This window comes from Manihot esculenta, chromosome 5, assembly GCF_001659605.2.
Source record: "Manihot esculenta cultivar AM560-2 chromosome 5, M.esculenta_v8, whole genome shotgun sequence".
Taxonomy (NCBI): Eukaryota; Viridiplantae; Streptophyta; class Magnoliopsida; order Malpighiales; family Euphorbiaceae; genus Manihot; species Manihot esculenta.
Genome location: NC_035165.2, coordinates 725065 through 739626, shown reverse-complemented (window position 1 = coordinate 739626; position 14562 = coordinate 725065). Strand labels below are relative to the sequence as shown.

General features: G+C 33.7%; 3 protein-coding genes and 1 long non-coding RNA gene across 4 annotated transcripts; 2 read left to right on the top strand and 2 right to left on the bottom strand.

The window, feature by feature from the left end:
- Positions 1-300: 300 nt before the first annotated feature.
- Positions 301-2334, bottom strand: LOC110615593 (WRKY transcription factor 23). Its single transcript, XM_021757556.2, has 3 exons — positions 1553-2334; positions 1197-1340; positions 301-1077 (listed from the first exon to the last, which is right to left on the bottom strand). Exons 1-3 carry the CDS (start codon positions 1924-1926, stop codon positions 693-695), a joined length of 903 nt encoding a protein of 300 aa, XP_021613248.1. The 5' UTR covers positions 1927-2334; the 3' UTR covers positions 301-692.
- A 5429-nt stretch (positions 2335-7763) lies between these two features.
- LOC110614501 (transcription factor UPBEAT1) lies at positions 7764-8090 on the bottom strand. Its single transcript, XM_021756050.1, has one exon. The coding sequence runs from the start codon at positions 8088-8090 to the stop codon at positions 7764-7766; it is 327 nt and encodes a 108-aa protein (XP_021611742.1).
- A 2921-nt stretch (positions 8091-11011) lies between these two features.
- Positions 11012-11639, top strand: LOC122723730. Its single transcript, XR_006350839.1, has 2 exons — positions 11012-11298; positions 11403-11639. It is a non-coding gene; the product is annotated as an uncharacterized LOC122723730 (long non-coding RNA).
- Positions 11640-12924: 1285 nt separating this feature from the next.
- LOC110614504 (probable pectinesterase 66) lies at positions 12925-14549 on the top strand. Its single transcript, XM_043956421.1, has 5 exons — positions 12925-13232; positions 13297-13456; positions 13507-13746; positions 13980-14227; positions 14341-14549. The coding sequence occupies exons 1-5, from the start codon at positions 13030-13032 to the stop codon at positions 14513-14515; spliced, it is 1026 nt and encodes a 341-aa protein (XP_043812356.1). The 5' UTR covers positions 12925-13029; the 3' UTR covers positions 14516-14549.
- The last annotated feature ends 13 nt before the right edge of the window (positions 14550-14562 follow it).

The window sequence follows — 14562 nt, the reverse complement described above, 5'->3', positions numbered from 1 at the left end:
CACCAAACCCTCTTATTTATTAAAAAAAGCAATATACATCTTAGAGAAAATAAGTAAAAGGCTCTTAACTATTAATTATCCTTCCAAATAAAACCTATCCCTCCATTAGATCTTAATTGCATTACCTTAGCTTAGATTTAGCTCATTAGTATTGTAGCTTTGAGCTCTTTCCGAGTCCCCATTAAAACTAATTTTAGTGGAAAAAAAATAAGAAAAAGGAAATCAATGCCCATTCCTCTCACATCAAAAGGAATGGCATAAGACAAAAAAATAGTGTATTGGGTCGGAAGAAAGGATTAAATTTGAAATAACCTCATTTTCTATATCATGAATAATCCCTACAAACCCAAAAGCCGCGGAAATATAAATAAATAAATAAAAAGGAAAATTATATATAAAAAAAAGGGGGAGGGGGGTTAGAACCGGTTGCCAAAAAAACCGAGTCCGAGAAAGAAGCTAGTCCATAGCATCGAAGAGAGGTCTGAATCCCATCTTACAGTGAATCATCAGAAGCTTGTGTAAATGGAAGTTGGATTCTTTTTCAAGAGAGATATATAATGACCTGTCAGCTAGAAAATTACATGCTATATATAATATTATTTTTTTTATATATCAGTCAAGACTCCTCCATCTACACCTTGGCGGTCCCACTCCCAGTGAATGGAACTCAAAAACAGTAATCGTGTTTTCATCTACTCATTTAGCATATGGGAGGGGAGCATGTCTTGAAGAAGCCCATGATCTTCAAGCAAAGCAGATCTTGCTTGGCTGGTGCAAAAGCGACTCTCATGTAGAAAACTAGCATTTGAAGTTTCGTTATAGCCTAAAGCCAAAGGTGAGAAGCTATTGACATAGGGTTGTTGATAGAGAGATAATCTTCTTTGCATTGGCATGGCAAAAGCAGTTGCGGAGAAACCGGACTCCGACGCAGCTCCAGCAAAGCTCGGACGGGGCATGACAGGGCTAGGGTGGACGTGTTGGCCTTCATAGGTGGTCACGACGATGCTTGGATCACTGAAAGATCTCTCCACTCTCTTCTTCACATTACATGAGGCACTGGTGCAACGATAGTAACTCCTAAAATCAAAAGCCAAGAACAGTGTGAACCCATCAATATTTGGACCAAAATACAAAATATGGACTAAAAATACTGCATAATGGAAAGAACTACAATTGGTTAACATTGAAGTTAGTACCTAGGAAAGGGGCTATTTTTTACAGCTTTCTGGCCGTACTTTCTCCATCTGTACCCGTCTTCCAGATGATCAACATCGCTCTTCGTCATGAACGCGAATCTCGGCTCTCTCTGTCTCTTCTGAGTTGTCTTCTTGGGCTTCAACCTTGAAACAAGCACAAAAACCATCAAACTTCAAGTTCAAATCGCATAACAAAATAAACCCTTAACTTTTTCTTATTTGCTTGTATAATGGGGATCCCGAAGCATATTATCACACCAAACGCAAATCGAAAAGTGAAAGCCCCAACTTGTTTCTTAAACGGGTTTATCTTAAACGTAAAATTAAAACCAAAACTAACTAGCCGTGAAACTCACTCTTTCTTGGTCTTCTGCTGCTCTTCTTCCTCATTATCCACAGTCTTAACGGGTTCATCATTTAAAGCCTCACTGGACGCTGAGGAAATCGACGAAGTGTTAGGAGTTGCAGGCTGATTCAACGCCTCTGGGGATTCCATCTTCGTAACACCTGGATTAGAAGCTGCAGTTTGCACCACAGATGGTACCGGCAGCATATCAAACAAGGAAGGACTGAAGTCCTGCATACCCAGTAGCTCCATAAACCCTAAAGAGTTCTTATCTCCTTCACAGAAATCAAATACACCTTGAAGAGAATAACAACTCTGAATATGATCGGGGAATGTTGACGATCCAACAAAATTCTCAATCTTTACCGCTTCTTTCCCTTCCATAGCAGTATCAAAGTAGCAAATTATTCATCAATGTATACCGAGAAATATAGTAGTAGTAGTAGAGAGAGAGAGCGAGGTTTGTCTACGGTTCTTGAGAAGAAAGAGAGTAGGGCAGGGCTGATCTTGTTTTTATGGTAGGTAGGTAGGTGTGCGAGAGAGAGAGAGAGAGAGAGAGAGAGTTTTGAGTGTGGAAGAAAGTGAGATTTTTCCGGGGGGAGGGGGGGGGGGTGTTGGGGTTGGTCTAGGTGGAGATGGTGAGGTTTTGCCTCTAATCTTGAACGTGGAGTTCGGCTGAGCTAGAGATGAGAACAGAAAAGATTGACCGGCAAATGTGGGTGAAGTTTTTGTACGGACATGAAACAGAGCCGGTCATCAAATTCGACGCTTGGAAAATTAGTACTATATGATATACCGACAACCCAAGTGGTCGACCGTCGACCCTTTCATACGTGGCTTTTGACCGATTAACTGGTTCGTGGTTTGAATGGGGTTTAGCGACACGTGAGACGCTTACGGCTAAAAAAGCTTTGTATAGTCCTCGCTCGTGAGAGGCTTGTGAATCCTCCAGGATTTCCATTTTTCTTTAATATAAAATAAAAGAAAAAGAAGCAGTAACTTGGAAAAAGAGAGCATCAGGGCATTGGAATTAAATCAATGAATGGGATGGATGATATTGTTCATGCATGCTTCTTTCAGGGGCGGTGAAAACGGCTATTCTTTTCACCGGCAGAAAAGGGAGAGGTAAGCGTACGAAAATAAAGCTCATGCACGTGTGGTGGAACCATGAAACACGTTCGTACATTAGGATTCAATTGGCTCGCACGCTGCCACAAATTGCGTGTAATCCCCACTCACCTTTGCATGCCTTCAATTATTTGCTTTCTCACTTTCTTCTTTCTTTTTTTATCCTATTTATTTAATTACTATAGTTGTTTCAATTAGTATACTTAAATAATTTTAATTAATTAATTAATACAATTAAGAAATGCCCATCTCACCCCTAAGCCTTATCCACGGATCCTGGTATCCATTTTCTCCGAGTCCAGAAGCAAGAAGCGCAAACCTAATGAAAAGCAGGAGAGAGAGAGAGAGAGAGAGAGAGAGAGAGCGCGCGCGCTCCAGGTTTGTATTTTCTTAGGACTGAACTTCAGACAGCTTTTCATAAAAACCAGTAGACAAGAGTTTAGGTCATAAATTAGATTTGTCATGCAAAATCCAAACCAAATACCATATGACACGGCCTGTTGTCCTTATCGCTCCCACACATCGATGCACGGCTTCTTGGAGCCGGTTCATGTTTCTTTATCTCACACGTGTTCTTTTCTTGGGTCCTACATAGATCCCCTCTCCATGATGATCTTTCTTTTTGTTTGATCCGACGACCTCTATTCGTTTGCGTGACACCAATCTCACGAGGCCCTACTTCTGCGCAGTGATGTTTGGCCTCCATCACCGTCAAAATCAGTGCGTATTCGATTTATCATATCCTCTATTCATACAAGAAAATATGGATGATATTTTTATTATGAGGCATACCTGGAGACTGGAGTGCCACTTATATGAGAGGAGGTGGCAGCCTATAACACAGCGGCGGAATATTCTAGGATTTGCTTGTAACACAAGCTCTTTCTTTCACAGGATCTTGTTCATTATTCTATTGTTAATTAATTAATAATAATAAATTTTATTGGAATCTAATTGCATTCGTTGTATGAGAATTTTCTTTTGGATACACTGTCGAATATATTGCGAGAATTTACTCTTTTCCTTTTGACATTTTAATATTATGGTCAGCAATTATTTGTTTCTTAAAATTATCTCATAATTATAATAGAATTTTGTTATTTAAAAATTAAATTAATTTTTGGCTTTAATATTTGATTAGTTTAATAATTATCCCTTTTTTTAAATGAGAAATAAATGTTAGAAAATTCCTTATAAAATTATTAATGTGGTATTTTTATGTTTTACATCCATCTTAAAAATCTTAACTTAATTTTTAACGAAACTAAACTGAATTGATTGAATTGATTTCTAATTTGTTCAACTGACTCTAAAGAATTGGATTTAATAATTAAATAGAATTTAAATATACATACTCTTAAATTATTGATTAATTTGTTTTCAGAACAAAAATATAATTGATTTTAAATCTGATTTGGCAGGTTTGGGAGATGGTTCGGACGGCGGACACGTTTAGGAGGGCGGGGAAAATAGGACAAAGAAAAGAGATGGGTAAGATTTGACTAACGTTTGCTTACAGAATACGTTTGGGAGCTCAAAGAGGGAAATTAAAAAAGTTTTGTCGCGTTGTGAAAAGTCGCTAGCGTCCGTTACGATCCTCGTTATGGGCACGTATCTCAAAGCTTTGACTGTGGGTCTCTATTATACTATCGGTCCAATTATACGTCTCTGCGAGTCTGTTAATGGTGTCCTTTTTCCAGAGTTTTACCTTGATTGCATATTATATTAAATAATTATTATTCATATATATATATATTATTTATCCATCACGGGAGAAAAATAATTAATTAGATTAAGCAAATAATTAATAATTCCCTGATCAAACTTCTGTTGCGTGTGATTAATATTTAATACGTTAAAAGACAAAAAAAAAAAAACAAAACCACCTAATCGTTGCTTTAATTTAAAAAAGTTAAGCAAGTTGGATAATTTCACTTTCACAAAAAGATTTATTTAAAAAGAAAAACAAAATAAAGGTGAGAATTGAAGAGAAGACCTTCTGGAAGATTGACATGTATGCAGCTCGTGAATGGGTTTGTGAATTATCAAAGTTTGTACTGATTTACGAATTTTCAACGCAAAGTTGGGGAATGAGAGCTCCACATGGCCCAACTCAAACCTCTCATTTCTATGCGTATAGGATTATAATCTTGTTACGAAGTTAAAAGTTACAGTTTTGTAAATTGCAAAATTACTTTTGAACAATAAAAGACATTTAAGAAGTGTAAAAGAACAATAAAAGCCACCAAAATTATATACAATACTGACTAATTTAATATCATACCTTTAAATCAATGTGAATTTACAATAGAAATAACGCAATTCTTATAATATTTTAAATACCTAATTATATCCGATCCATTTTCCTAAGAATATAAATGGCTACTTGATTGCTGATGGAGGGCTGCTGAGTTTTTGTATGTGGAATAGGGAAATCGTATGGAAGCTAAACTAACAAAACTGTTGGTCCACTTTCCACTTCATTTCTCCCTCAAACAATAAAAACCTGTAGTTGTAGAGCCAATCTCATCATCAAAACTCCCCCCCCATGCCTCATGTCCAGTCCATTTCACAAGGTACAGTTTCTTACCTTTTTTTTTTTTTAAAAAAAAAGGCAAGGATCACTTAACACTAGAAAAAATTTTCACACCTCTTTCTAATTAATGACCCATCATTATTCATTGAAGCCCATCATTGTAGAAGCAGAGTACAATTGGCAGTACCATTTTCAATAAATTTTTTGTATATGCATGATAGTGCTTTGATATGGGTCTCTTATTAAATTTAGAGATAGTATTAGGAATATTAATTTATTTTTAATGTGTGAATTGATTTAATTATGTATGAATTAAAGTAGCCAGAAAATTTATTATAACTCAAATATAAATTAATTTTTAAGTCTTTGGTGGTGGGGGGCAATGCAAGAAATGGAAATGGGAGATGTTGGAAATCTTTGAAACACTTATGATGTAATTTTGACAACCATCTTGTCAACATCTTTTGCCACTATGGTTGAGTTTTGATGCTGCCTTCGTCTCTGTCTTTTCTACCCAAATTTGGTCCCCTTGTTCGGTGGTCCCACTCTACACACCTCTCTTCATCTTTAAAAAGGATACACAAGTGTGAAAATTAAACGATCCCAGTAAAAAGATAAAAACAATTCTGCAATTAATAATTTTTTTAATTAGCATTTGATATAAAGTTTTCGAGTATCTGATTTAATAATTTTGTAATTTAAATGTTGATTTCACAAGGTCCGTCTGGGTAAATCTTATTGGATGGCAATGAGTAGATGCTATTATGAACTGAGGGCTGCATCATGAAATGGGCTAAGCCTCATACGTGGAACCTCTATTGGACAGGCCGAATTCTCTTTGAACTTTGGATCAGGCACGTGCAGGTGCATCCCACAATCCCTAAATGGATCCAACTATGAATCATATTAATGCATATATAAATATTTATGGAAATCTTTTACAAATTGTTGAATTTCTCATATTTCTTTATATATGGAAATCTTTTTGCACATTGCATGATATAAAAATTGAATTGCCACGGCTATTAAAATCTTAATGAAACCTGATTGGATCAGCTCCTTAAACCGGGAAGCCAATGGCAGCGCAGATAGGTTGGCGAGATTGGCAACATCCCTTCAAGGCAGCTCCTCATACCATGGTTTATTCAAGATAGAGTTGGCTTAGGCTCCTTCTGCCTCTATTTCTGTGCGCTTTGAACTAATGTCTTTTCAAAACAAAATTAATTTCAAACCGTTGAAGAATAATAATTTTTCATTTATTTAATTTTATAAAAGTTATTAAGAATGAGTTATGGCATACTAAGAATGAAAGATTGTGGATAAATAAAGTTTTGTCGCCTAGTGAAATTCATCATTCTGCTAGTTCCTATTTTACTGATTATGTGGCTTCACTTGTGGCTTGGTCAAGGATATTATCCCACCTATCTGTTCCTCGTGTACTCCCTTTGGTTGAGACTATCACTCTTGAAGTTGATTAGATTGCATTCATTGATTGTGCAGTCTTTGCTAGTGCTGATTTGTTAGGTTTTGCAGCAGTATTTGAAGACTTGGAAAGCTTCTTTTCCATTGCAATTTCGGGTTTCTATGAGGGTGGTGGGCAACCTGTTATTGCTAAAGTTTTGGCCTTGCGTCAATGTTTATTTTATGCTAGAGATTGTTTTCTTCAGGCTGGTTGTATTTTTACGGATAATCAATCCTTAGTCTTGGCTATTCGCTCTCCTCTGGATGACTTTTCGGAGTTTGGATTAGTTGTTTCTGATTGCAAGGATGCTATGCGGTATCATGGTAACATTCATGTTCGTTAGGTACGGCGTTTAGAAAATAGAACCGCCCATTTATTAATTAGATAGTCTATTCATCATGGTAGATTTAAGATTTGGATTGACATTCCTGATTGTCTCTTGGATTATTACTCTACAAGATAAATAAAATTTTTCTTGATTTAAAAAAAAAAATAATAATAATTTTTCATTTATCTTTTAGTCTTTTTATATCATTAAATAATAAGTTATTATGATAAATTATATAATTATCTTGAATTAAAATTAAGTGTCCTTTGGATTTACAAGATATTTATAATAGTATATTTATTTTGATATTTTAAAAAGTATTTTTATATATAAAAAGATTTTAAATTTTAATGAAAAGTAAGAGGGATAATTTGAAAGTTATTTTTCTTTAATTTTCTACCAATTCTATTCTATTTTATAATTCTCTTCTAGTGCGTTCTAATTCTAATATAAACTAATTGAATTTTACTTTGTATTATTTATTGATATTCAGGTCAAGTTATATATAAAGAATAAATTAAGGAAATTAAATAGTAATACTGATGAATTAGCTTGTCCATCCGGAAGTCACTCAATTTTTTCTCACGCCAAATTAAAATGATAAAGCTGTAAGCTAAATCTACTTAATCATGCACATATATCTGTGCTTACATAGCAGGCTCCTGTGGCTGTGAATAACACACATGAAGAATATTTTTCTTTTAAAGAAAAAACATAGAAGAAAGAAAGAAAGAAAAATGACAGGCTTTACAAATGGATCAATTAGTTCACTCATCAGAACCTGTCAATACCTTGACCATTATCTGCATGACTTTAACTCTCATTTGCAAAGACAAAATGTAGTCAGCTGTGTCTCTGAAAAGCCCTTCCAGTCCTTTAGATTCGCTGTTGGGTACTAGCTTCTTCAGGGTCCTAACTCTTCTATGGATTCCATTTGCGGCTCTTGAGCTAGATCCTTCTAGACGTGTCCTTCTGTTCCTTAACACTCTTCTTGATCTCTTTTTCCTTGTAACCCTTTGTTTCCTAATCATTTGCCACCTTCTCCTGGCTTGGGATTCCAACACTGGCTGCAGTTCTTCGCTGTCTTGGACCATACCCTCCAAGTTATAATGTTCAATCAGAGCTTGTATCAACAGGATCTGTAGCTTCTTTTGAGTCTTTTTTAAGCTCACCTTCCAAATTTGCTTGCCAAGACATGAATACAAGAAGCCACAAATTTATATGGTACTTCGGGTGCACAGTTGGTAGCCAATGAGGATAATACAAATAAAAAAATGGTAGGTTCCACAACACAATTTCAGAGAAGGACTCCAAGAGAATGGGGATGAATGAATAAGGAAGAGCCAAGTGTAACAAATTGTGTTGCTTGTTGCTTTGGGCGTGTTCTCCAGCTCAATGCACATGCACCCACATGATTCTTCACCACCACCCAACCCTCATCTAAAACCCACCATTTTCATCACACTTTGATCTCATCAAAACACCCTGGATTATTCCCTCCCCCACTTTCCAAATTCAATGCATATATAAATTGAAAATGGTCTCATTACTTCCAGCTCACAAAACATGGCATTTCTAGATATAGATTTATAATGTTTCTAAACAGGAAACTTATTTAGAAAATTCTTTAAAGTTCACTTGTTAAATTTTTTCTCACTGCTAGTGTTGACAAAATGTGGATGATTTAGATCCTGATGTTGGGATAAGGTAGATTTTCTTCTGACATTCATGAACTCCATTTTCGTACACTGATGATTGTGTTATTAAAGATTTTTGGGCAAATCATGTTCTGACATGTCTGCTTCCAAGTACAGAAACTAAAATTAACTTATACTACAACCTTAAAGACAAAGATGCATGCATCTTCGTCACCGATACTTGAGGAGGACATTCCCAGTTTTCTTGATATCATCGTGGTAGCTTTTAGCTTTAATGTCATCTAAGTTATTAGCTATTTCATTTTGAAACAGCGAAATTTTTGGGAGTATATTTGCTGAAATCAACAATTTTTGTAATAATGATTTCTTCTATACCCTCCTCAAGAATATAAGCCCTAAGAACATGCAAGCCCATGCAGCTGTTGAATAATCAGCAGGAAACTATGTTCTAGTAAGATTTGAGGGAAAATGTTTATGCATATGCATCTAAATAATAAATTTAAATGAACATTACTATAATTTTAATTATATTATATAATAATTGCAGGAATTGTTGTGGTTTTGCCCACTTTTAATGATTGTGATTAAGCGAAATTAGTGGTGGATAAAATGAACAGGTGGGCAACAATATCGCGCAGGATATTGTCTTCCTGTCATCCAGTTGTTGGTCCCTTTTATTTCTCTACAACTACATGGCTTGTAGCTAGATAGGCTTATATTATAAAAACAAACAAATGCTATGGCGGCTATGCACATGGATTAATCCACAGCCTCACAATCTCCATTATTGATTGATTTCTTCTCGTTGACACGTAGCGGCTAGCTAATCCATTATATATACACATAGGTCTACACGTTTCTATTCACACATATCAAACCCTTTTATCGTTTTTTTATTTAATTTAGCTTTATCGTTTTCTCATGGATTAAAAACATTTGCATCCAACATAAAAGTACCCTAAACTTACGTTTATTACTTATATAATATAAATAATCATATAATAACATATTATAATTTTCATAATTAAGAAATTTACATTGGTTTAATAATGATGATGGATGAGCAAGTGAATAATATAATAATTATTTATATAATTAAAAATAAAATAACAAATTTACAATGTAATTACAATTTTATTGCACTCTCAGCAAATATACTCCCGGTTATCTCTCGAAGAGAGGTCCTCTTTTAGCATATGCGAGGAACCTAATTGGACCGACAACCACGTGCGAGAAAATGATAATCGCCAAGACAAGGCGGCTCTTACCTCTTAGAACGTGGTTGTGGGCCTCATGGGCCACCATGAACGCTGTTCGCATTAACGGCCTACGCCACTTTGCTTTTATTTTTTCACGTTTGAAACCAATGCTGCCACGTTCTCCATGTGCCTTTCAGACACTAAGCCATTTCCTAATTATTATTATTATTATTATTACCATCAAGTTTCTTTTTTTTTTTAAAAAAAAAAAATTGAACATTAATTATTTCATTTCAATTTTAAAGCTTATGTGCAAGATATCCTAATTAAACTTTAAATACTTAAAACTTTTAATTAACAATGGTAATTTTAATTACATTATTTATTATGTTTAACTATGGCTAAAACAAGTGTAAAAAAAAAACTAAAAGTTGATTTTAAAAATATGTAGATTTTTAGTTAAATTTTAATAAACAAAGGCTCGATTTTAACAAAGATTAAGCAGTAATTTATCGATTTTAACAGCCTTATAATGTAATCTTTTGTATGTCAAAAAAAAATCTATCCATTTTAACTAATATTCTCCCTTCTATTTTTTATTAATAAATATTAAAAAAACAAATTTCTTTTTTTAATAAAAAAGGCCGCAAGTCCATTTGACGGTGGCTTCATGTGCACAGGTGTCCCATAGAAAAAGCCAGTTTTTGATGTGCCTAACGACGTGGCCACGTACGAATCATGAAAATTTTTATTGTTTATTCAACATTATGAGAGTAAAAAAACATGTATCGACTGTGGCAAATTTATCTCCCATTTATTTGTTTTTATTATGTATATTTAAAGAATAAAAAAGGAGCTACTTGAGCTACCTGCTCTGACGTAGACAAGGCTCTCTTTTTTTTTTGCAGGTTTGGGCTCAAACTATAGATCTCTGGCCTAGTTTTGAACGAATTGCTCATATTTGAAATGTTATGGGCCAAGTTTCAAATGGCTTTCAGTGGTGTTTTGCACTTTGGATTGGGTTTTTAGTAACGGGATTTCCCATGAACACGATAACCGAAACGCAAGGGGACGTGAATTAGGGCACACGCAAACGCGGATCCAATATTTAATTGTTAGCAATCTAAGCTACGCAGTCGTCATCGTCCCCCCCCCCCCCCCCCCCCCCCCCCCTTCCTCTCTCTCTCCCTCTCTCCATAGGCCATCTCATCCAAAGAGTCAAAAGAGGAAGAGGCATATTTCAGGTTTGTGCGTGAATCTAATATAGACATTTTTCTTTCCACAAAAGATCGTAAAATTCTCTCTAGGATCTTGTTAGATTCACGCACAAACTCGTAATCTGCCTTTTCGATTATCCTCGTCTCTCTTCTTCCTTGAAACGGGTTTTAAGTCGCAGTGAATTGGATCAATGACGGATGCAATCTTGGGTTAGAAGGAAATCAAAGGTATGAGAATATTAGATGTTTCAAATCTATATTTTTCTACTGTTATTTAATTTTGGATCGCAAGAATTGAACATCCAACCAAATTTTGATTTTGGTAATGGAAGGTGTAAATATGATCGTGAAGGGACCTTCCTGAAGAATCCGAATTACATGTAGAATTTCCATATACGTATTTGTATTTCACATGTTTTAGACTATACGGATGATGTAAATGCCTGTGTTGGATAATGCCAAAGCTGGAAGAAGAATATGTAGAAAGTCTGTCAATTTAGTTAGTTATCCTTATTGTAATAATACTTTTTCTTTAAAATACGTATAATGCAGCGAAAAAAATCCACATATATTTCACTTATAAACGTTAAAATTATAAAATTGATTCAAATGTGCGCATTTATAAATAAATATAACGTAAACGGGGGCACGGATTATCCATTCTTCCTCCTAGACGTGGGCCACGTGGCTAATCAAGATTTTAAAATAATAATAATAAATTTGAAATCATGTCTCTCGGTATTGGTTTGATTTTAAAATTAAATTTATTAAAAATAATTAAACACTCACCCAGTTTTATTATTTTTTTTGTTTTCTAGATAATTTCTAAAAGATAAAAATTGAATTTTTTTCATTTATTATGTTCCATAAAATAGAATAAAAAACAATCTTGATTCAAAAAAAAGAATAAAAAGCAATTAAACTAAATTTGTAATAATATTTTAATTTCAAAATGACTTATTATGAATTTTTGGTAATTTTTGACGTATTAAGGAGTCCATTATATAATTCTTTTATTGTTTATAAAAGGAAAAAAAAACTTATTATATTAAAAATAATTACTAAATATACGATTTACCCGATTCAATTAGGTAATAAAACGTTAATGTTCACGTGAACCATCAATATTAGGAACTAGGAAGGCCTGGTATTCAGCTCCATTTCCTTCGCAAAATTATGTATTTTTAGAATATTAAAAAAATAATCAATACAAAAAAATAATTTTAAAATATTTATTAATATCGTTAAATTTTCTATATATAAATTGTATTAACAATTGTTATCTTTTAACTTTTCAATTAAATAATAAAAAATAAATTACTTTTTAAATAGTTTTCTGTAAAAATATTTTATACGTATAAGTTGCGAAACAAACAAGCTGAGCGGTTAGATTTATGATCTTAATATTCACAGATAATATTACATAATCTGTCTCTAATCTTAAAATACCATTAAATTTTAATTTAAATATAATTTAATCTTAAGACTGCTAAACTCATAAATACTATTTTTTGCAATGATATTTTTAAATTTAATCGAGTTAATTATTTATATATTTAATTCACATTTTAATAATTCACTTTTGTCAAAAATGGAATGTAATCGCATGACCTTTATCTTTAACTTAAATTTACCACGTGTAAGCATATTATTGGCTTATTGTATTTGCTGAGTTAGCACAAGCCTTGGAATTTCTATGCCGCCAGACATTATGGTAAATAATCTTTCATGGATTCTACTGCTTAATTCGCTTGTTTCAAAGGTCATAAATAAAAATACATATATATTATTATTATTTTTTTGTTCTTATTTAAAATAAAAATAGAATTGAATATTAAAAAGAAAATAATTTAATATATCAATATCTTCATGGAGATGGTAGATGGCGATATGTGTATATATAGAGATTGGATCCTTGGAATTCATTTGTCATAGAAAGGCCAAAGCTTTTCCTGGAAAATGCAGCGTCTTAGTTCATCATTGCTGGCTTGTATGTTACTGTTACTGGCAAGTGTATGTAAGGCCAATGAAGTAGCAAATACTATTTTTGTTGATAAATCAGGCAAGGGAAACTTCACTGCAATTCAAAAAGCCATTGATTCCATTCCACAAAATAATACTGAATGGATACGTATCCAAATTTCTGCCGACAAATACAGGTAATTAATCAACCAAAAAATCTTCTATAATCCAGTTTATGTAGTAGTAATTAATTTTTATTTGCAGTGAAAAAGTTGTAATTCCAGCAAACAAGCCGTTCATTTTTCTGGAAGGAGCTGGCAGAAATAATACAAGTATTGAATATGGCGACGATCAAGACTTACCAACTAGTGCCACCTTCATTTCGTATGCTGATAATATTAAAGCTGAAGGCATTACAATCAAGGTAAAATTTGATAATTATGATTTTGTTTAAAATTTTAATTATTTTTGGGATCGTGGGCTATTGTTATATTTCTACAGAACACGTATAATTTACAAAATGGAGGACAAAATATAACCATGAAACGAGCTACTGCAATTAGAATACAAGGTGATAAATCTGCTTTCTACGACTGTGCCTTTGTTGGGATACAAGATACGTTCTTTGATGATAAAGGCAGCCACTACTTCAAGAACTGCTATATTGAAGGGGCTATAGATTTCATTTATGGATCTGCTCAATCTATCTATGAGGTATATATCTGTAACCCCTCTTATTTAACAATTAATGATCATTTGGATTAAGTAAACTAACCATACATGCAATTAAAAAAAAAAGTGATCTAGTCATGTACAATGATCAAGCATTATAAGAAAATCTAAGACATTTATGATTAATTCAAAGACGGATTAAAAAAATTATATAAATATTATTTTATTAAAATTATATAATAAGTACTGATAGTCTAGTGGCATTATAAATGCAGGAATGCGTAATATCGCTTAATGTAGGGAAATATGACCCAGGGTTACCCAGCAGTATAACAGCTCAGAAGAAGGCAGAGCCCGAAGATCCCAGTGGCTTCGTGTTCAAAAACTGTGAAATAACAGGGACTGGTAAAGCTCATCTTGGAAGAGCTTGGGGACCATATTCTACTGTCATTATTTATAACTCAACCATTTCAGACATCATACTCCCTCAAGGTTGGAATGCTTGGCACTTTGTAGGACACGAGTAAGATTTCCCTCTCAAATCTTTACAAAAATATCAGTGTTTTTTATATATTCTCAAATCTATGCATACAGATATAATTGTGATTAACATTTAGCACTTGTGGGTAATTACAGAGAGAATTTTACATACGTGGAGGCCAATAATACGGGAGCAGGAGCTGATACTTCCCGTCGAGTGCCTTGGTTAAAGAAATTTGATGCTTCAGAACTCAGCAAATTTGTTGACTTGTCGTATATTGATAGGGATGGTTGGATTGAGAAGCTGCCCACTACATCCCTAATTACTTAAACTTCTTATGTTGGCATATATGCAATTTGCCTAATTTTTACGACCAC

What these genes read in the sequence shown, in the direction of transcription:
- LOC110615593 (XM_021757556.2), bottom strand. Translation starts at nt 1,926, where the DNA reads ATGGAAGGGAAAGAAGCGGTAAAGATTGAGAATTTTGTTGGATCGTCA. An exon ending in CAGCAGAAGACCAAGAAAGA is followed by an intron (nt 1,341 to 1,552) that starts GTGAGTTTCACG and finishes GCTTGTTTCAAG; the next exon opens with GTTGAAGCCCAAGAAGACAA. An exon ending in AAAAATAGCCCCTTTCCTAG is followed by an intron (nt 1,078 to 1,196) that starts GTACTAACTTCA and finishes TTTTGATTTTAG; the next exon opens with GAGTTACTATCGTTGCACCA.
- LOC110614501 (XM_021756050.1), bottom strand. Translation starts at nt 8,090, where the DNA reads ATGGTCCAAGACAGCGAAGAACTGCAGCCAGTGTTGGAATCCCAAGCC.
- LOC110614504 (XM_043956421.1), top strand. Translation starts at nt 13,030, where the DNA reads ATGCAGCGTCTTAGTTCATCATTGCTGGCTTGTATGTTACTGTTACTG. An exon ending in CTGAAGGCATTACAATCAAG is followed by an intron (nt 13,457 to 13,506) that starts GTAAAATTTGAT and finishes TTATTTTTGGGA; the next exon opens with TCGTGGGCTATTGTTATATT. An exon ending in TGGCACTTTGTAGGACACGA is followed by an intron (nt 14,228 to 14,340) that starts GTAAGATTTCCC and finishes GGGTAATTACAG; the next exon opens with AGAGAATTTTACATACGTGG.